A 22,951-nucleotide genomic window follows, 5' to 3' on the forward strand; every position below is an offset into this window, starting at 1 on the left:
AGGCGAATGAGGCTATTGAGGTGCATGAATTTGATTGCATTGAATTAGATATTTAAACATGTACAATGGGAGTATGGCCCAGTATTCAGGAGTGCTTAACACACAAAATTCCATTGCAAGCCTCAGAATCTGCGATTGTTCAGCCCCATTTAAGTCCAAACCATTTTACATAGATAACAATATATATGAATGTTAGTATCCAAGTCTGAAAATATCCACCATATACTCTTTTTGCCTGAATTGCTGAAAAAACTCACAACATTATTTTCCCCATAGTATTATAATGTGCTTATCTATCCTAAAGTGAAGTGATGTGTGAAAGCAACAAGTCTGCATATATAAAGTCATACATATTTTAATATAAGAACAAAACCCAGTGACCAAAATAAGAGTCAGACTTGAAAAATATGTTTGATGGCAGATGAAGAGTACCCCTACCATTAGGATAACCTTTTACCCAAGAGAAGGACTATTTCGCCGATGTCCAAAGGTGGTAGAATCCCAGCATGGCATGACTCCTGCTTCTGACTAGTGAAACAACAAGATTTAGGTATCAGGGAATACTAGCCCCATCCCTAGGGGCTAAAGGATGGGGCTAGGATCCTAGCCCCTAAGTCAGGGGCATTGACTTAAAAGGGATTCAAGAAGAACGCAGCATCCATTAAAAATTAATTGTGCTTAATTATGCTTCTTTCTATTACTGTTAAAAGCGTGGGAGATAAGGGACAGGTTTAGAGACATTAATGGCAATTCTTATCTTTCAGGCATCGGATCTCCAAATCTAAGTTTAGGTAAGTAAAGCAGATTTTTATGTTTTTCTTCATTTCCACTTGTTTTGTCCCTTACCTTGTAAAGTGATGATTTATTCCTGCATTTGTGGGGCAGGGATTACTCATCCACCTAAAATCAACATCCTTTTTCTCTGTTTCACGCTGGAGTAAGGCACAGGGGTTCTTGAGAGCATTTCACTCAGAAGTGCCTATCTGATTGCTACCTACACATCTTGAGCCATAAAACATAAAAGTAGAAGAAAAAAAAAGTTCAACTACGTAATGATACTATGTCCATCAGCATCCATCCTGTCAGCTCAAGGTTCTGTTTTCTACGCTGTTCCAGTATTCTGTTCTACTTGGTTATAAATCTCTCAACTGATGAGGTTTTGCATCATCAAGTTATTTGTAGAATGCTTCATTTCACCATGGGAGACATGAAATTTTTCTGGTGGTGTTTGGTTCTCTGTTGACTTATAGCTCTTAAAAAGATGAAGCAGTCTCAGGCTAATCATCCATGTGTTTCTTTTGGAAGGACTGACTGACTTCATGGTACTTGTTTGTTGTGATCCCAGTACATTTCTACCTTTTCAGTAGGAGCCCAGCTGCCTCTGTAACTCTGAATTTGAAGTCAATTTTATAAAAAAGTAAATTAACTTTCACAGTAACAGGAACAAGTGAGTAATTCTGCCCTTCAGCTTACCTAAGTAATAAACAATAATGTAAATTCAGGAATCCCTATAATGCATACATACTATTCATATGCATACATGTACAGAGTTCCATAAGTGATCACATTCCTGCAGTCCGTGCATTACTGTGTAGGTGTAAGCACAAGAAAGCACCTATATTATCCCATGATCATATGCATGCAAATTAGTACACAAATGCACAGTCGGGTGTGTGAGGATGGTGATGATTTAAGGACAACATGAATGCCTAAGTGTTAGGAGCATTTTTTTGAATGTTGGGAAGACCATTTCTTTTCCCCAATCCACTGCAAAACGCACAACCCTGGTTAAATACTTATGTTACCTAGACTAGATGCTTTTACAAATTAAATAGCTAAAAACGGGTTGGATTTGATTACCTTTTAAAATGTTGCTGCAAAATTCTTGGCCAGCGTGCAATATTCACGTTGCCTGGCTTTAGTCTATCTAGATGCTGAACCCTCAGCTCAAGCATAATGACAATTTATCACTGGAAATAATATCAAAGGGAAGATTAGTCCATAGAAGTTCTCTCCTCAATTTGCCACTTTGTTCTTACTATTCTGTATATGTGTTGTATCTGTAGAGGTGCACATATGCATGAACACACGTATGTATATAATATCTATATAAAGCTATTAGATTTATTATACAGTGGCAAGTGTTGCCTGGAAACTGGTTGCTATGCAAGTTAAATTCTGAAGAGTAGGAGGTGTGTAATTAGCTTTAAATATCTTCTGTGGTTAGTAATTACCCTCAGAAATCAGTGACACAAGGGGATGTGTTCATGGAAAGCAAACTTTAAAAAGGTCTGTTGATTAGCAAATGGTATCCTTAGTTCCAGGCATGAAGGTGAGATGCTGAGCTCCCCTAAATTTTGTGTTTCTGTTCAGAGTTAGCCCTGAGATTGGGCCTGGTGCTGAACATTGCTGAATACTAGAAACCCTCTCGAGGTTTTGTTTGACCTCATCTCTCCAAGGTTTTTATCCAAAGGTCCATGGTAGACAGTGGACATTTTTTCGTTGACTATCCTGATGCTGGGACAGGTCTCATTTCAGGCCACAAGCATTAAATACGAGAAGAATAATGATTTCTGTGGGAACTGGGCTAAAAGACCTCTCAGGGTAGTGGTGATGGATGTCTTAATTGGATTAAGACATTGCTTGAGAGGTTCATTTATCCTTAAATATTTCAGATTGACTTAGGGCTAACTTTATTCCTATAGCTAAAGGAAGGATGACCAAAACTATCAACTCAGATAAAAACTAAAGAACATTTCTCAGGATGAACTTTACAGGTATTCTCTACCACCCATGGACAATGAATCAGGACTAGAGTTGACAGAAAGATTTGCAATAGCCTAAGGAGCCCCGTCTGAAAAGTAATTTTTCTTTTCTAATTTTTCAAGCCGCTACTGGCGCCGATGGAATAGATTCTGCAGAAGAAAGTGCCGAGCTGCTGTGAAGTCCAATGTTTTCTACTGGTTGGTGATCTTCCTTGTGTTTCTCAACACTCTTACCATTGCCTCTGAACACTACAACCAGCCAGACTGGCTCACTGAGGTCCAAGGTGAGGAGAGGCTGGTGGTTCTGCTTAATATTGTCAGTGTCAAGAAAGGAGAATGGGGGAGGAGCTGATGCATTAAGCTGGCCGCATAGTGAAAAAGAAGTACACACAGCTGCAAATATAGTCCTCTGTCTGTGGAAAAACTAAATTATACAACAAAAAAACTGCCGACATTAGAAGATGGTTTTGGGAATGCATAGCTTCCTGCTTTCCAAACAAGGCAGTGTTCCACTGGGTGTGGGTGAAAGCAGGAGCTTGTGCTACATATATATCTGCAGCAGTTGGATTTCCATTGTATGGATGGCTATTGGGAGCCACCGGTCCTCCAAGGTTTCCCCTGAAAACTAATTCTAGTTAGAAAGGAGGTGAGGAAGAAAGAAAGATTTGTAAAGTTATCCTCTGCCTGCAGAGCAGCTGAATCCTCACTGGAGGTAAGAGCAGCTGAAAGGCTTAATTAAGCAACAGTAGGTATCACAGCAGCTCTTCTGTTCCCACTGTTATCTGCAGATGACAAGTGTGATGGGAGGTTGTGCACAGGAAGACACATTCCTGCCATGGAGGTTGTGTAATACATCACAGCTGTATGTGCAGTACATAAGAAGCATTGTAAGCATCTTTGTAAAACATTTCTGTGAATGAGATGGCCACACTTTGAAGTTCATTTTACAACCCAAGCTTAGATGATGTTGCTCTTTCAGATTGTTCCCAGAAGGGGTTTCTCATAGGCAAGGGTTGATGTTTGGCTGTGATGGTCTTTTGATTAAGTTTCATTAATTTGTTTCTGTTTGCTTTTCATGAGACACTGCCAATAAGGTGCTGCTAGCTCTTTTCACGGCAGAGATGCTGCTGAAGATGTATAGCCTTGGTCTACAGGCCTATTTTGTGTCCCTCTTCAACCGTTTTGACTGTTTCATTGTGTGTGGAGGAATCCTGGAAACAATTCTGGTTGAGACAAAGATCATGTCACCGCTGGGCATTTCGGTGTTGAGATGTGTTCGACTCCTAAGAATATTTAAAATCACAAGGTACTTTTTGCTTCTTGGAGGTCATCTCTGGAAATGAAGGAGGGCTACTTCTCAATGCACAACATATATGGGTACAGGACACTCACATGCTTGTCTTTCTGCTTTTTGTACCATCAGTCGGGTAGTAAGAGTACTAGGTTCGTGGTCCTCATCTTCTGAAGGCTGGTGCAGGATGGGGAGGCCTGTACAGACTGAATGTCCCTGATGTGAGTGGTAAGGGTTGGGGCAGCGTCTGACAAAGGGGGCTGGAGGCACTTTATGCCAAACAGGTCAATTAACTGACATCTGTGGGGATAATATGAGCTGAGCGTAAGCTTTAAGGATTGCTTGCAAAAGAAAAAATGAAAATAAAACAGCAGATAGCCTTGTGACCTTTTCCGTTGCCCTGGTGATAGAGAGGAGCCTGAAAGACTGCTTTGAGCAAAAAAATTTGAGTGAGGAACCTATGCCAGCTGCAGTGGACTTAACAGCGGCCTGAGAGACAGATAGGGTCAACACCAGCAGCTATAGGCAAAAGATTTTGCCAGTCCTTCGCCTCCTTCAGAGGAGCCTAGCATGACAGCAGCAGTTCTATGAAGAAGCCAGACATTTCCAGACTCCAGTCTTTCCTCTTTTTCCTTTTCCTTATATGTATTTCCTCTGCATAAAGGCACTTCCTAATAGTTAATAGGCATAAAGTGCCTATTAAATAATAGGCACTTCCTTCAGTCAGGCACCTCCAAAACACCAGTTGGATTTAGCAGGAGTTTTTCAGCTTGAGGGGAGGTGATAGGAGAGGTCAGTTTCTGACTGACCCAAATGGAAGCTCTTGAAACAAACCTGCCGACGCGGTCCCCAACGCAGCACTGGGCCTTCCTTTTCCTATGTGGGTGCCAGTCAGCACTTTATAAAAGGCTTGACTGAGGTGGTGAAAGAGTGAGTTTTCTGCAGGCTCAGCTATGAAAATGTCCCTAGAATCGCTTTAAATTGCCCCAAAAGGAAATTTCTGACAAACTTGAGATAAAAAACACAGAGCATAACACAACAAGACCAGAACTGGAAGACAGTCAAGATGGCAGAGTTGTGAGGCAGAAAAAACAACAGACTTTGATCCTAATATCATGCAAGATTTGCCCTTAAAGCTTCTGAACTCTCTGGCAGGGTGGATGGTTTTCAGGGTCAGATGGAGAGACAGAAAACCGGTTTGCAATCTGAGAGACAGTGGCCAAAGCAAGCCTACAACTATTAAAAGGAAAAAAGATGGTCTATGTAGAAGAGCGATCGTAGGAGAGAGAAGAATGTTTCCAGCAAGAAAGACATCTTTGCCCTTTTAGAAATAGTGGAGAGTTCTGGTCTGCTGACTTTTTTTTCTGGATCTTTGGGTCTGAAAGCTATCCTCACTGAGTTCCAGGCCCTGTTCCTGGGGAAACCAGTAGCTGTTTCAGGCATTGAGTAATCAGATACACCAGGGCAACATACCAATAGCTACAAAAGCATAGGGTTCAACACAGCATCCTGAAGAAGTCATTGTTTTTTCAAGACTTTTCTCCACTTCTACATGAAGTGAATAATCTAGCTAGGAGAATTCTCTAATGAAAAGGCAAATACTAAGAGAATATCACTAATATTTTAGAAAGGATTACATGTTGGAATATCCAAATATTCCAAAAGCTTCTGACAGCAATTTAATGTAGGAACCAACCAGCCATAGGACTACTTACATTTGTCTTCATCCTGCAGCAGAACTAAAATACAGTTTTGCATGGAAGTAAATGTTACCTGAAGTGTATATCCTGTAATTTTGTACAGAGGTCTATGTGTAAAGCACAGTAAGAGCTAAGGAATAACTCCTAATGAATAATGTATTAATCGGATTTTGCCTCCTTTCCTGTTCCTAAAATATTGGTAAGTAGGTTGCAGTAGTCTCGGATTTATCTGTGTTTTTTAATTTTCTTCATGATTTTTCCCCTCCGTGGGTGAAGTTCACCCTCATGTGGAAGGCCCTAGCAAAAGCCTCCAAGCAGTACGTTAGGCCCGCTCGTGTCTGACTGCAGGAGAGAATGTTCTAGCCTTAACACTTAACTTTTGCTTCCAATGTTCTCTGCTAAAATACATTTTTTTCCATTATTCACTCAGCTCTAAACACAGTGATAATTGAGTGTCACTGACATTATCAATATTGGTAGAATAAGCCACCTGAGGGCAATGGTAATGTAGAAGGATACAATCCTGGAAAGGTGAGAAGAGTAGGAGGGATGACAGTTGTATGACAAATATGTATTCACAAGCAGTGACATGTGGACATGTAGTGGAGATGGAAATAGAGATAATCAGGGGGATTTAAAAAAGCACAAAACAGGGAAATTATTCTAGCAAGTGTATATCAGTAGGTAGCCTAGTGTTATGTATTTTTGTGGCTTTTCCCTGATAAGCATCAAGCATAAACAAATTTTGGGTTTCATCAAGAAGATACACTTACAGGAAAAGCATGAATACAGCTCCATAATATAATAGAAACAAATAAAGACATCATTAGATGCACATCACATCATTTTAGAAACCACAGTCAGAATTTCAGGAACAAACATTTCTTTCAAGATTGTAAGTACTTCTCAGAATTATTTCATCTTGTGCATTAGGCAAGCAGTCAAAATAATCTGTTTATGTTATTCTCCCTAACTTTTACAGTGCTGTCCAGAAAATCTTCCTTTGCTAAGAGAAGACAAATGATTGTCTCTTTATATGCAGTCCCTTACTGCTTTGTAAATCCCTATATTTATTTCATTATACACTGAAGATAAATCAATTTGTTTGCAAGAGAAAACTGAAAGTTGATACTTTAAACCCAAATCCCACCACTAAGTGTTTGTGGATATCTCTCTGTTAACTGTTGAGAGAAGAGACAGGGCACCCTTTCTTACACCTACATTCAAAGTGGTGTTATACTGGACAAGCAGTGTAAGAAGCTTTACTACAGTGAGCCTGCCAGCTGTTGCTACTGTTTTAAGCTCTGCATCTGTGACTGCCAGTTTCATAAAAGCATAGTGGAAGGCAATAAAGAGGAGAGGGAAGAGAATACATTAGGTTCTAATCCAATTCTGCAATTAAATTTGGCGTGAGACGTTGAACAAACCATGTAACTTCTCTGCATCTTACTCCTCTCTTTTGAAACAAGGATCATAATCATGTCCTAATCACTGGAGTTTTGCAGTGACTTATTCATTGACATCTTCAAGGGCCTGAGATCCTCAATTGGGAGATGTCAAGAAGCTCATTCATTTCCCTAGAAGTCTGAGGAAGCAGCAGTTCTTTCTCTTGTACCTCCCTTTACATGCTGACTGGTCCAATATCTCTAAGTCCATCCAGCAGTGCCATGAGATTTACTGTAACTGTTTTTTTTTTCCTTTGTAGTATATTAACAGAAAAGGGTGGAGCAGTCAGAGACTTTTTGTTTGTCTGGGCTTCATTCATTCCCAGTGTAGAAGTCTTGTGTTTCATTGAGTCACCCCAGATCTTGCTTTAAGAAGGGTATTCGTATTAGTTCTGCAACCAGATAATAGGACAGATGGCAACCTCAGGTCAGGGTTCTAGGACACTAAGATAAAACTTTCGTTAGTTCCACTTTTTAGTCAAGTAAAGCCCTCGTTATCCTTTCCTTTTTTCTTTCTCTCTCTCTTTTTTTTTTTTGTATTGGTTTGTTTGCTTTTCTAATCGTGCTGTATTTCTAATTAGCAGTCAGAGCACAGATAAAATAGCAGGAATCTTATCACTAGATCATCCTAGTTAATTGCTTTAAAGTTTGAATGTTGCATAAGAAACTGAATCTCAGGTATTTGTAAGAACTGCTGACCTGATAAAAGTCTATGCAGTTATGTTTTGAGGTAATTAAGCATTTAAGCTTTAAGTAAGTCACTGAGAGTAGTCACATTCGTAATGGCTTTACTCTGTGCTCTTAAGGGCATTGCTAGATTGAGACCTAGAAAATGTGTGTTCTGGCTGACGTTGGAGGACTTGGAGTGATATTCAGGACCCTGTCAGTTTCTGGTGTAAGACTACTAAAGCCAGTGAAGTTCCATCAGGAATAAATTTGTCCCTTTTCCTATGTCACTTTCCCTTCCTCCCAAAGCATGAAAGTATGTGAGCTGTAAGTGTAAGCAAATGCAGACAGCTGTTACATTGCACATTCAATGCGGACGTTTGGTTGCACAGAGCCTGCAGCTTCTATGCTCTTACCTGTACTCTGTAGTTTTACATTGCTCTTCTCTTTAATTGTAGTTAAAGTTTAAAGCATTTTAGTTTTCTCTGAAGTGCTGAAGCTAGGCTGGAGGGAAAACATCATAGTTCTTTGAAGCTCAGCCCCTGGCAATGAACTAGTTGCTGAACTTCAGAGGACATGGCAGAGTGCCTCTGCAGATCAGATTGTTAACCTTTGTAAAGTGATTGGGCCGTTCTAACTTTCCTGTCTCCCATAGGAGAAGGAGAGCGTTCTTTTTACCCTGAGTTTTTTGAAATATTATTTTAACCAGAATTTTAAGAACCTTTGTCTCTAATGACTACACTGCCTGCAGAACAGACAGGTTTGTATTTTGAAGGATCAGACTTCCTCAGAGGAGTGAGAGCGCTAGACATGTCTGCCATCCTTCTCAAGTGGAACTTCTGTCTCTGTGGAAAATTTGACTAGAAATTTAGGGTCCCTTAGGAAAGAAAGGTCCACTGTTACAGGCTTTGGAAGAAGGGAATGGAGAACATCATTGGCTGGGGAGAAGCACAAAGCATGGAGGCTGGAAGAGCTAGTGCTAGAAGGAAGACTCAGAGATCACTACTGGCTTGCTGACCTGTGCAAGCTGTCAAAATTTGCTAGCAATGTGCATTCAAAGTGAGGTGCTTGAAAGATGACAGCTCAAAACTGCATCTAAGAAGAGTGGTCATGACAGACTAAGCTGCAGGGAAGGAGCCATTGAGCAGAGGAAGATCAAAATGAAAGTTGCTTCGTGGGTGATATGATGGATTGTTTAGAAAAATGCTGCCTTTTTCCAATAGACAGCTACTCTACAAGCTGGCAAAGCAAGAAAACTCACCTGCTGGGGTAGAGCATGCTACTGGTGTCTCTTTGATGCCAGGATGGGACTACAAGGGCAAGAAGATCCTTTCTCTGCATCACGCATTAATCTGATCCAGGCACAAGTCTGAATGCCATGCGGGAGAGCAGGGCTTAGCCATTATCTCTCTTTAATGGTAGCTGTTCTGAAAGCAGAAGTCACAATTTTCTATCATTTTCTGTGAGGTCACAAGTCATTTGTCCTTCTCTCAGCAGCTGGTCTAAGTAGCCTTCACTTTAGTCATATCCAAGAAATTTATGTTAGTCCCAGAGAATAGAAGGAATATCCATTGATTTTAGTCATTGTGATCAGCTGGTGCCTTGGTGCCCTGGGGATCCTGGAAGTTTCTTGGCCAGCTGTCTTTGAACCCATCGCTAAGCCCTGTTCTGCAGCCTGCCTGAGGAAGTGTAGTGGGTTTGATACCCAAGAAGCCATGATGGTGCGCTCTTCCAAGAGTAAAGGGAACTCAGGGCCTTACGGGTGTAGATCTGGAGTCTCTCTTCTAGGGTCCGTGTAAAACAAGCACTGGAGGAGGAGGAGAACCTTTAATATCTCTCTCATTCTTCCCAGTCCCAAGAAGCTTAGCAACCTCTATCCATGAGTGAGCACAAGTGCATACTTACGCACACTAGATTTTGGACAAGTCTGTATTTGCATCCGAAATGCTTCCCCATCTGTTCTTGTTAGTTATTACAGGCCATTCTCTGGAGTGAGGTATTCTGGCTACCATAACATCTGTGAGTGTTGTAATGAGGTTGGTTAGAATGTAACTCACTGAAGCAGCAAGAACTAATCACCGTATATTGATAAAAGATTTACAGAGCCTTAGATGGAGAGTGCTGCAATAATCTTCCTGGTGTGTGTATGTGGTGAGGGGTGGAGGGAATTGTGTATGTACACGTGTGGTAGTAAAATTACTCATTAGCTGCAGTAAGTCTCATTATCTTAGGGAACCACATCGATGATTCACTGCTTAACAGGGTGTTTGGAAATGCCTGCTTATATGCAGAAAGCAGTCTGAACCAATATCCTCTGCAGTCCGTGAGCACCTGTTTAAGAGTGAAGAAATTTTAACTGCCTCTATTTTCTCTCCCAGATATTGGAACTCTCTGAGTAACCTTGTGGCTTCACTCCTGAACTCAGTCCGCTCCATTGCCTCCCTGTTGCTGCTTCTCTTCCTCTTCATTATCATCTTCTCACTCCTGGGGATGCAGCTCTTTGGGGGCAAGTTTAACTTTGATGAGATGCAGACTAGGAGGAGTACATTTGACAACTTCCCCCAGTCCCTCCTCACTGTGTTTCAGGTAAGGGCAAGAGCGGTCCTGATGAGGCCAAGACATTGTGCTTACAGTGAGAGAGAGAGAGCAGGTCTTACACCCTCCCTCTGCAGACTCTCAGTCCCTGAGACTGGAAATTAGGCTAACAACACCAGGAGCAAGGCAGCATGCTGTGCTATCAGAGCAGGGGTTCTCCCTCCCAAGGTTGGGAACCAAAGCTGCAGTCCCCATGTGTAGCAAGGCCTCCAGTGCTTAGCAGGGTATGACAAGAGAATGGCCATTGCCATGTCCCAGGGTAGCACCTGTGAGCCAAAGCCTAACCCTGCAGCTGTGCTCTTCCCTCACACAGTATTGAGGAGCAAATATGTGTCCGAATTACTAGAGGAGAAATCAAATGCCCTTTAAGCTGACTACTGTTTTCAGTCAAGAGCATCAGGATCATGACTGCACATGCATGGTGAAGAGAAGTGGCAGGGAGGGGTGTACTAACTGCTATCTTCAGTGCTGTGGTTTGCACAGGCTGTCTGAAACAGCAGGCATGTGGGAGGGAAACACCTGGAAAAGGTGGGGAGATGTGAACAGAGTTGTCTTGCAGAGCTGTTTGGTTTCAAACACCAGTCCTCAAGGGGACATCTCTTAGAGCACAAGCCTGCTTTGCATGCTCTTTCTTTTTTTTCTTTAAATTTGCTAGGTGGACACATCCAGAGTCCCCAAGCATCCTGGGGGAGGGTGTGATCTGTGGAACAGTAAGAGATATCTTTATGTTAATAGGTTTTTCAAATTCTCTGTTGGTCTAACACTGTATCCCTTATTGGTGGGAATGTGTCATTTAGATCCTGACTGGGGAGGACTGGAATTCGGTGATGTATGATGGGATCATGGCTTATGGCGGCCCCTCTTTTCCAGGAATGTTGGTCTGTATTTACTTCATCATCCTCTTCATCTGTGGAAATTGTATCCTTTGATGCTACTCTTTTCTCCAAGTGGGGCTGAATTTAAAGCCACTATTTACTACTTTGTCATGTCAGTAAATAATGAATTTCATACCTTACGTCTTTACCTTTTCCCAAGGACTGAATGTTGGCTTTGAGCTGCCAAAAGTTAAACAAGATTGTTTAATTTTAGCTAGTGCTAAGACTTCAGGCGCATAAACAGTTGTAAGAGCCAACTACATGCCAGTTCTGCATGCCAGCTTTTATTTAGTAACATTACATGTTTAGTGTTTTTATTTTTTTCTTCCCCTTAATTCCCCCATGAGTTTTTCTTTTCTGTCTTCTGCAGAAGGTAATCTCTATGTCTATGTATTGTACTTACTGTATATTTTTGCTTTAATTGTCTTGTCAGTAATATATTCCGTATGCTTTCATCCAAACCTTATCTGGAACAAAAATACATATAATCTACAATATGCTATATACAAATGCTGTAACAGGAGTAACATATATTTGACATAATTGATTTATGTGAGATTATGTATTAATTCATGTATAAACTGATGGGAATCATGTTCCATTTCACTTACTGCAGTCTGTGTGTTCTTCAAATAGAAAATTGCGTGCTCTGTTATCCGCTAGCCTGAGCTGGGGTTAAGTAATTTCAGTCTCTGTGGCTCTGAGGTGAAGTGAGGGCACTGTACATAACCCAGGAGGTACAAAGCACATTGTATGCTTAGGCCGTGAGAGTCTTTTCATAAGAATTTGCATGTAACATACAACTGTGGTTCTGTTCCATATCTCAGTTTGCTTCAGATTTGCTCATGTTTAGTTTCTTCTTCCCTAATAAATAGCCCTCCTGAGTCAAAGGTGACATTTCCTTTATACTGATTCTTCTATAAAGCCACCTTGTAGACTCAGCCCAGCTCTTTTGGCCTTTCCTCATAATTCAGATCTCTCACACCCTGTTATTTGACATTTCAGTTGACCTGCATGCCCTCTCTTCAAAGTGAGATGGTGCAATTCCACTTATCTGAAGGTCGAGTGAGGCAGTCTGCCTGACAGCTTAAAAAAAGCTACAGTTTGGACTTCCCTGTGAAGTGCAGAGGAAGATGGTGAGCCCTCTCCACACGCTGGCTAGCTTTGGAGCCAGTAGACCTTGGAGCCCAGGGAGGTGGGTGGTTGTACTTCAGACTAAGCCTTGAACTGCAGTTTACTTGAAAGTTATTATGGTGTAATAAGACCTACTCTCAATAAATTTGTAGAAGAAACAGATGTTCAGATTTGTAACAGGCGAACTGAACACTGACTGTCAAGACAAGAAAGAAGTTGTGATTCCTTGCCCTTCAGCTGCACATGCATACCTGGTTTATAATGCAGCTTCCATGCGTGGGCTCTCTGCTGGCATATTGCAGAGTTACCAGCTTGTCCCTTCAATGCTTCAAATTCCAAAGGAATTTCTCTTTGGAACCCCTCAGAAATGCTCACTCTCTGTTGAATCCACTCATGTCTGTGGGAGTGCCTATAATGAGGTTATTCAACTTGAGTACATAGGCCAAAACTGGGAAGCCTAGGTACCTAATATTATGGAGTTACTGAATGCATGCTTAGATGCTTTAATATAAATGGCCTGAGCAGTCAAAGAGGCAAAGCATTCACAATTCCCCTTATCCTCAATGGGATCTGCTGAACTAAGTGAAACTCTTCTGAGAAACCAGAAACTAAAATATAAGTGTTTCAGTCTGGAGTTGGATGCTTTATATCAGTCATTCTGGAAATCCCATACAGTGTGTTAGCCATTTGGATGGAAGGTGTGGGTTTATGCATATGCATATCCTGACCATTTGTGTGAATTGGAAGTTTGGAAAATCCAGGCGATCTGATGACAGCTTGCTAAAACATCTCAATCAAGACACCCTTGGTATAATGTTGTTCTGCGGTTTTCAAAGTCAATTTTCTTTAAGTAGAACACAAACAGATATCCTGCTGAACGTATTTTTGGCCATTGCTGTGGACAACCTCGCTGATGCTGAGAGTTTAACATCTGCACAGAAAGAGGAGGAAGAGGAAAAAGAAAGGAAAAAACTAGCTAGGTAAACCCATATGTATACACATATCTACACTCATGTTCATGCATTTGTGTGTGTGTGTGTGTGTATACACACACATTATGCACATATATATGTGTGGGTATGCGTGTGTGTTATGTATAAATTCTCTGGGAGTGTGTGTATATATATATTGTACATATATATAGTACATATATATGAATTATATAATTATATATTTTTTATATAAATAATTACATATAATATTTTAAATAAAAGAATTAAAACTAAAAGACAAGAAGGTCTTGTGAGTTGGGAGTCCCCACAGTTGTGATGATGTGAGCAGAGGAAAGGAACTCTGGGTAACTGATGAACATTCAGGGTGTCTGCAGAGAAAGAGCGTGAAATGGTGTCAGTATGACAATGCCATTTCAATCTCCCTATTACCTTCTGATTGCTCTGGACCACAAGGCATGTTCTCAGATTGTCATTCCTATGACACAAGATTCAGTTGCTTTTTTCTCTTTTGATGCCACATCCTATTTTCTCTTTTGATGCCACATCCTATTTTCCTCTTGTCAGTTTTCTTGGTGTTTCTGCAGACTCATAGGAGGCGTAAGCTGAGTGTAGAGCTTCTCTTTCATTCCCAGCTGCCAAAAGTGGGGAAGCCTCTCCCTACTCGTTAATTCCGTTCACTCTCTTCCAGGCTGTTTGGAGGAGATTGTTCTGCTTTGTCCTGCACAGCAGTCAGCAGGGTTTCCATGGCTCTGGGAGTGAGGCGAGGGGCAAACTATGATCTCAGAAAAGTTGGTAGGCAACCTAATGGAAGATCACAAACTACGGGTTGAAGACAGTTCGTGCTTTTGACATTGGGTAGAACTGTGTGAATGAAGAGGAGATCTCTGGTCACAGACTTAGAATATGCATGTGCACAAACACACAGGCACATACTGTCTGCCGCCCACACTCACACACACAGAAGTACATGCCAGTGAGAAAGCTACAAAATAAAAGGATGCTACACAGAATTAGAGCAGATTCTTTGCCTTTGTCTGCATATGATAAAAAGATGGAACCCGCTGGTATGTAAGCTGCACTCAGGATGGACGTGCCAGCCAGCTGAGTGTTCTCATAGTGTGTGCTATACTACATGAAGTTTCTGAAAGGGAAACAGCTTTTCACCTTTTGTAACTGTTTGCTTTTTACCTTGTCAAATTGTTAGGACTGCTAGTCCCGAGAAGAAACAGGAGATAGAAAAAGCAGCTGTGGAGGAGGAGACAAAGGAGGAGAAAATTGAGCTGAAATCGATCACTGCTGATGGAGAATCCCCGCCTGCTACCAAGGTCTGCTGCCAGCCACCACTCTCTCTGTTCAGTGATGGCAAGAACAGCTTGGGTTTCTGAGGGAATGAAAAACCTCTGCCTTGTCTGATAAAGGCTTTGCCTCTTCTCCTTCCATTTCTGTCAGATCAACATGGATGATTATCAGCCCAATGAAAATGAAGAGAAGAGCCCATATCCCACAACAGAAGCACCAGGTATTTCTCTGCTTCTTCTTATCCCTGATTCAGGAAAGAGAAGCTCCAGTTGTTTAATGCACATAGAGCCAGATTGCTCCGTCTGGTACAATCCAAAGGCAGCAGGTGTGCTGAGCTTGTAATGCCTTCGTGATGGGACAAGATGATGTGCTTGCCTGTGTTTGTGGGGGTTTGAACTTGGTGCGTTCCAGTCCCTATACTGATTAACAGCATTTGATTTATTTCTCCGTCAAGCACACGTTATATGATTATATGTATGTTTTCAGTCCATTTTTTCAGTACTCGGTGTTCAGGGAAAACCCATAACAGATACTCATGAAGGTCAAAGTGTTGAATGCCTTGTTTTGCACAAGTTTTTTTTCTTAATCAAAAAAGTCAATGATGTGACCTATTAATACAATACCAAATGCACACTCTTAGCTTAGAGTAGGAAAAGAACAAGCTAGAGCATGAATTAGACTAGTTTTCAAATCAGTTGGACCTAATTATCTTCCTCCTAAGATCTTGAAAAACTGGTTAAAACAATCTTCTAGCAGTTTTTCTCTGAAAAGTCCTGAAGGCTGGATCTTTAAAAGGGGGATGGAGCAGAGGAATTATAAGCTAGTCAGTGAAACTTCCATTCTTGGAAAAGTGCTGAAACAAATGTTTAAACAAACTATATGGCCGCAAGATAAGAGATGACTAGCAGCCAACATAGATTTGCCAAGAACAAATCATGTCAAACCTCTCTAATTTTCTTCTAAAAGGGGCCAACAGGACTTTTAGATGGCGGAGAAGAAGTAGATGTCATATGCTTTACCTTTGCTAATGCTTGTGACTCTGTCTCTTACAACATTCTTGTAAGCCAGCTAGAAAAACATGGTCTAGATTACTGGGAAAGAAATCAGTCAGACCATTTATGTGGAGAGTAGTTGCTCAAGTGAGGCTCTACAACCCGAGGGCCTGTCCCGGGTTCAGTGTTAATGACCTGAATGATGGAAGAGGAAGTATGCTTATTACATTCGCAGATGACATGAAGCTGCAAGGGGCTGGAAGCATGCTGAAGGGGCAGCATTAGAATTCAAAGAGACCTTGAGGAAATGGAGAAATGGTTTTAAAAAAGCTGAAAGTGCAAGGCTCTACCTATGGGCAGGAATAAACAATTCACAAAAAAAAAAAAAAAAGCATTTTAGGTGGCAGCTAGTCAGCTAGTTAGGTATCAGTCCTTGAGAAAAGAATCTGAATATTGTTAGGGATTACAAGCTCAACAGGCCAACAACATGGTACTGTTTTGCAAAAGGCAAACAAGTAGTGAATTTATAAACAGGTAAAACATGAACTCTTAATCAATTTATGGGTTACTTCTAACAGACCAGTGAAAGCTAACCTGAGCAGAGCAATTTTTTTATTCTGCTCACCATTAAGAAGATCTCAGCTGGAGTACTGTGTCTCATTTGGGAACTGTGCTTGTGAGCAGTGGGGTTCAGTTGGAAGGAGTCTAGAGGAGTGTGGTGAAAGCAATGGAAGTGGGAAACAGGAACTCAGATTGAAAGAACTGTGTTTGTTTGAGGTAGGAGAGAGATGTCTTCAAGTGCATAAAAGGCTGTTACACATAGGAGGGGAGTTATCTTTTCTCCTTCTCCTTTACAAATAAGAGAAGTTACAGACTAGATCACACTAGGAGAGAATTTTCTAATGGTAAGGCCAGAAAAGATTGTGAAGATGGTGGTGGAAGCACAGCATCACTAACTGTTGTTAAGAACAGATCAGGAAAATATCTGCCAGAAAACACTTACATATAATAATTAGGTGAGCCTGGCTTGGCAGAGGCATGAGCTAGAGGGCCTTCTGTGGTCCTTTCCTGCTCTGTTTTTTTGTGTTTCTGTGATTATGTAACAGTCTGTAGTAGGTAATAAATCCCATTCTCTTACTAAATGTCTGTAAATAGGTTGTTCTGATAGGGTGAAAAAAGATACAATAGTTCATTTGAAATAGACGGACAAGTGCTTCAGACAAGCAGAAAGGAAAACAGTTCCTTGCATTTGATTTTCAGTACAAAACCCCCTGCATTTGCTACACGTGTATTCATCCATATTTGTAGCCTATTAATCAGGAATAGACTGTGATTCCAACACCATGCAATACTGTTTTATCTTGCCTGGGAGAGAGTACTCTGGCTTTAATCTTCCAAGCATCCCTGTAGGCACAGGGCACTTAGTGGACAGCCATTATATGTTGCCAAGGGGTTTGGTGGAGTCTTTAGTCACAAGCACATATTAAAACAGCCTGAGAGATTTCTAGTCCTGGTTCTCAACTGGTTTTGATTTGCAAACCTCTACATTTTTTTTTCAAGTGAAGGTGCAGCCGCCTGTATGGCAAATTTAAGCCTACTGATAATAGAATTGCTTTCTTAGTTACCTTTCATGGACAGGCTGAGAAATAGCCCAGCGTGTAGACTATATGTCAAAAACTACCATCTACAATTTATGTTAGGGATGTTTTATCTGCAGCCATACCTAGGACTAGAGTGCAGAAAATTAAGTAAAAGCACTTCTAACCTCCTGCTTTGAGGTGCCAATCCCTGGCTTGGCATACTTTTAAAGCTGACCTAGAATCTGAATGAAGAATCTGTGTTTTCCTGACATATTTCGTTTTCCAAATGCTTAGGTTATCCTCTGTCTCCTGAAGAGTTATCAGTGCAAAGGGACAGCATCTTGGTAATTTGCCATTGTATCATGCTGTTTTTAAACAGGTTGTTCCCAGAACTGTTTTTCCTACCTTTGTGAAGACTGGAGTTACTTTTTCTCTTTTCAAACCATCTGAAAGTGTTAGTTCCTTGCTGAAAATGAGAGCTAACAGCTCATGCCATTAACTGACCGCTTCTCTCAGAGCTCATGGAATTCATCGTAAAGTTCACACGGTGTAAATTTTTATAAATCCCTGATTAGATCAGAAGTACCATAGTCAGCTATTCCTTTCTGCTGTATAAAGCTCTGAAAAACAAAGACCCTCTCTGAGCTGGTGTGACATGTAGCATCTGTCTTGGATAGTCAGTTCTGGGGAACAAGGCTCCAAGGCTTCCCCTGGCATTAGCAAGGAAGAATTTCCCAGTCCCGGTGTGTACCTCTGTCCCTTTATCAACTTTCTTGTGTCTCTCTGACCACTCCAAAGTCCTTTTGCTTCTAGCTAATCAGTCTAGCTGTGCTGCAGGAGATGCTGCATACCAAAATCCTGTCCATCTGGGACAACACCTTATCTTGCCCGTTTCTTGCATGTTGATGCATTTCAGCTGTGCTTGGTGTGCAGCAGCCTATTGCTTCTTAGATGCAAACAGCTGGTTCTGCCAATTTTCAGTTCATGATTTAAGGTCTTAAATGCCAGTGACGTTCCCATGGCTGTGTCATTCTATCCTCTGAAAATCCTTCACACTAATTCAGTATTCAAAAACAATTTGAAATGGTCACTTCATTTATTTTTTCCTTTATTCTTCGAACCTACCCCACCCAATCTCCTGTTAGTTTCCATTTCCTCAACCAGAGTTTTCTCCAGAATCTCATCTGACTTTATGTACTATACAGTACTGCTCTTATACCCCAGAATCCTTCAGGTACTTGCAACTCATCAGTTTGCCTATCCCCTTTGTTTGAAGGCAAGACTAGTCCTACCAGAGTTTTGTGTATACTAGATGGTTTATTATGATATGTTTATTGTAGGAAGACAGGGAGCAAGTCTTGCAGTCTAGTACAGAAACAGACAAAGAATACAGCATGTCAGATGAAGGTACAAACTTGGGATGATTCATGGGAGCTCGAAGCAAAGTAATGCCCTTACACAAGAGTTCTGGTCTTTGTATAACAAGAAAAAAAATTCTCATCATCACATTTCTAACTGATGCTACACTGTAGCCTCATGTGTGTGCTTATGGGTTCACAACCAAAGGACATCAGCATTCTAATGAGGCATAATTTAAGATGACAGTCCTGGATTTGAATTTCCTTGAATTTCAGGAGAGTTCAAACCTAGTTCTGAATCTGGCAGCTCTGAGTCGTGTTTCTTTATGATTCCATGGCAGGCTTCAGTAGAAGGGTCACTTTTTAAAGGCAAATATACTTTAGGTGTAAAAAATAGCCAAAGAGCAAGTATTGGATTGCAGCAGATGGGCTCCACAGCCAATTTATGAATGCTGCGTTGGCCTTTGCTTATGTGCGTGCTGCAGCTATATGCATGCAGCTACGCAACATATTGTTTCTTTATACTGACAGATAGCTTAGGTAGTGGCCTGAGCTAAGGCTATAACCGTGTTACCCTTTGAGTATTTGTCTCTCAGCTTGTCCCTTCTTCTGGGCCCTAGACCCTACTTTAAATGAAAAATATTTAGAACATTATTTTTCTCCGCAGCTGAGAAACTGAATGTGTTTTCCAGTCTGAGGCTAGATGGTTGCCAGAATTGTTAATATATTTCTTGCTCTATGGCAGACGCAAGACGAAGAGAAGAGGAACGGTGTTCTTTATGGTCTTCACAGGGCTGATCCTTCTGCTAAGAGTCCATTTTTCTGAGGCATTGTTCCATGTCCATTTGAAAGTGCTTTTTTTCAACAGGAATGTTGAAAATCTTTCAGTGTTTCCAACGTTTCAACAGTGATCTAATGGTAAAGGCACAGAACTGGGATCAGAACACTGGTCTTTTAAGTGGGGGCTCTCAAATATTCTAAGTAATCAGGGACACTGGTATTCCAGACTGTTAAAGAAGAAAGAAGATGTGCTTATCTCCCTCACTGTTTGCCAGCCCACTTCAAAATCTGTAGATATAAGATGCAAGCTCAAAGTATTGTAATTATTATGTTATTATGAGCATTAACAGTAACACCAATTTTACAAGTAGTGTACGCAGAAGTACTTCGGCAAGAATGTTTATTAAACCAATAAAGCCTGCAGAAAGAATATTATAAAGTATATTGCAAAAGAAAATTGAGCTGTTAAAAAATAGACCTGCTTAAAAAGTACAAAGTCCTTGTACCAGGTCATACATTTATCCAAAAATCTATCTAGTGAATTTGAGCTGAATTCCTGCTACTGGAAGTGTGCAGAGGGAAGCCTCTTTGCATGCAGTAATGGCATGCATTGAAAATCTCTAATATCTAGATTAGGATCTGTGCTAATTCATTCATTCTTTCTAATATGTTCTTTACCAGACCGAGCATAGCACCTGACCCTAAAGGAACGGGCTCTTTCTGGAATTTGTCTTACCCCATGGAGTCCAGATAAACCTTTTAACTAGAGTTTCTTTCTTTACTTTAGCTGGAAGATGAATGAGTTGCATCTAATCTGTCAGGCTGCCTTCTTAAAATATTTCTTTTTGTTTTGCTAATTAAATGAGGATTGTAGACTTTAAAACAGCAAAATCCTATCATGTTATTTAGAAAACAGCATCTCACATCACCAGGTAGGAGAAGAACTCGAAAGTGGAAGGTGCCCTTTCCTATTGCCCTTAGCCACCATCTCTGTGTTTTCTTCCTTGAGTGACTACTTGAGGGTAGTCACTGATCTGCACAGTGCCTAGAGTCCTGCTTCATAGGCATCAGGTTCAAAAGTCTCAGCTTTGTCACCTGCCCTTTCATTCTTCTCTTTTCTGAATTCTGAAAAATGACAATTTTAAGAATTTCTGATTGTTTAAGACAAAGTGCCTGTCCTCCATGTTTGCTCTGTGGCATACACGCACTCACTCAGGCACAACCCCAAATGTGGCAATGGCTCCATGCAGCGCTCTCACAGAGGAAGAGGAGAGAAGCAGATCTAGATAAACTGGAGGAACGATCTGAGGAAAATAAGATGCAGTTCAATAATGATGAGTTCAAAGTGCCACTCTTGGGAATAGTCTGCATGCGCCAATGTGGGGAATGAGAAGCTAGGCAGCAGTTCTGATGAAAAGGATCTGTGCTTTATACAGATCTGAAACTGATGGCAAAATAATGTCAGGATGTGATGAAAAGCAGTGCCAAAAAGGACATCCAAGCAGGAAAATAGTATTATAGAAGTAATCTAGTTCCCCTCAGCACCAGTAGGACCTAAACTGCAGGTACTGCAAGAAAGTTGTGGGAGAAAATGAGAGAAAATCCAACGGAAAATAGCAAGAATGATCAGAGGTCTAGGGAACACAGCACATCGGGAAAGACTGACATTGTTTTACTCTAGGAACCAGAAAACCTAGCAGAGACATAATAACAAACCTCACATATATAAAAGGCTGCTGAAAGAAGGGAATTTTCTCTTTTCTGTGTCCGTGGAAAATAAGGCAGTAGTTAATGGCAAGAAGGATTCAAGTTAGTCGTTAGAAGAAGCTTTTTTGCAGAAGGGTTAGTGAACCCTCTGAAGAGATCATTATGAGGAGGTTGTGGACTTACCAGCATTGATGGTTTTACAGACAGACTAGGTCAATATCTGCCAGGAAGGGTGCTGGGCAGCAGATGCTGCCTTGGAGAAGGGAAGTGAACAAGGAACCTTGAGCATGCATCTTCCTATTTTGATGATCCTAAGTGTGTAGCTCTAGTTCTGATAGAGATAAATACCTCAGCACTCTAGAATGGGTTGTATTTTGCGTTAAAAGATAGAAATGCTTCTTGCAGCAGAGGAAGATGAGGAAGAACCTGAGATGCCAGTTGGCCCTCGGCCTCGCCCGATGTCGGAGCTGCACCTCAAGGAAAAGGCTGTGCCCATGCCTGATGCCAGCGCATTTTTCATCTTCAGTCCTAACAACAGGTATTTAAGAGGCTGCTCTGCTGGAAGCAGGAGAAAGAGACAGGTATCCCTTTGACCTTGGGTCCCAAAGGTTATGTGCTGTGGAGCTCCCTTCCAGCAGTTCATACCAGAGACCTCCTTTCACCAATCTTCCCTTCAAAAGCCCTGGCATGAAATCTCCATGAAAGCCTGACTGTAGGGAGCCCTCTGACAATATGCCTGTTCAGTGGGAGTTCAGGGCACCTGCAAGGCTGATTGAAAATACAAATCATGAAAGCTTTCGAAATAAGGGACTCTGAAGCAAGTCAGCAACTGGAACTCCCCAACATATACAGGTCCAAATTCAAACAAGCCATCATGCAGTCAGTCAAGCATGAGGTGGGACCCCTTGACCTAATGACTGCTCAAAATCTATTCACAGTAGGGAGTTCTTGTGTCTCTGCTTATTCCTACCCTTCAAGAGTGAGCATGCAGGAAATGGGACAGGGAAGAGGAAAGTCCACAGCTCCCAGCGCAGGGTGAGGAAAGTCATTCTTCTCTCACACTCTTCCCTCAAGCTCCTACAGGCAGTGTGGCTTCACATTGCTCCACCCCTCTCCTCAGTACAGATATGTGAGACGAGTACTGGGAGTGGAGGATTGAGCTGTCACAGAAGGGAATTTATATATCTCTCCAAGGGTGCAGAAATAAGCTCATTGCCCAATGCTCTGTGCAATACCATGTGTCCCAACCTCTTCCTGGGGACTGTGCTTCCAAATACAGCCCCGAAGTAAGGCAGGGCTGTAAAAACAGAACAGAATTTAGAACAAGTCTTTCCACAGCAGGACTTATGCCACTCTTCTTTTCGTATATATGTAACAGGGAGGGACTGGCAATGATTGGATCTCACAGACAGCTTTGTCACCCACCCACTGTTGCTTGTTGAAAAAGTAAATTAACCTCTGCAATCGTCTGTAAAATTGGTATAATAGGGGCTTGGAGGCTGAACAGCCAAAAGTAGAGCTAAATAGACTAAGGAAGTACCTCTAGAATTATACATAGGACTGTTATGAGGCTTAACTCCTCATACTCTGATATTGTATGGAAGGTGCTTTAATGGTGTCAAGTAAGCACACTGCCATTTGATGGGAGACTGCTGCTTACCTGCTGGTTTCCTCGTAAGAGCAACAAACACTTCATATTAGGCTGAACTTTAGCAGACTCCTTGTGTGGCATGATGTTGTCCTTCCAGAAGCCCTTCCCAGAAGCCAGTCTGCCTTATATTCATTTTGCTGGGTTTTGTGCCCTGCTAGCA

At 41.4% G+C, this 22,951-nt stretch overlaps 1 protein-coding gene across 8 annotated transcripts in view; it reads left to right on the forward strand.

Annotated features, from left to right (window-relative positions):
* CACNA1C (calcium voltage-gated channel subunit alpha1 C) overlaps positions 1–22,951 on the forward strand; it is a 451,988-nt gene that overhangs the window by 338,474 nt on the left and 90,563 nt on the right. For all 8 annotated transcript variants that reach the window (XM_068947481.1, XM_068947471.1, XM_068947499.1 and 5 more), the window contains 9 exons: positions 765–791; positions 2,889–3,049; positions 3,846–4,071; positions 10,246–10,453; positions 11,260–11,380; positions 13,337–13,451; positions 14,629–14,749; positions 14,874–14,943; positions 21,546–21,678. In XM_068947481.1, coding sequence (XP_068803582.1) covers positions 765–791; positions 2,889–3,049; positions 3,846–4,071; positions 10,246–10,453; positions 11,260–11,380; positions 13,337–13,451; positions 14,629–14,749; positions 14,874–14,943; positions 21,546–21,678 — 1,182 coding nt within the window. The remainder of the gene's footprint in view (positions 1–764; positions 792–2,888; positions 3,050–3,845; positions 4,072–10,245; positions 10,454–11,259; positions 11,381–13,336; positions 13,452–14,628; positions 14,750–14,873; positions 14,944–21,545; positions 21,679–22,951) is intronic.

The sequence above is a fragment of the Struthio camelus genome, chromosome 1 (genome assembly GCF_040807025.1).
Source record: "Struthio camelus isolate bStrCam1 chromosome 1, bStrCam1.hap1, whole genome shotgun sequence".
In the NCBI taxonomy this organism is placed as follows: Eukaryota; Metazoa; Chordata; class Aves; order Struthioniformes; family Struthionidae; genus Struthio; species Struthio camelus.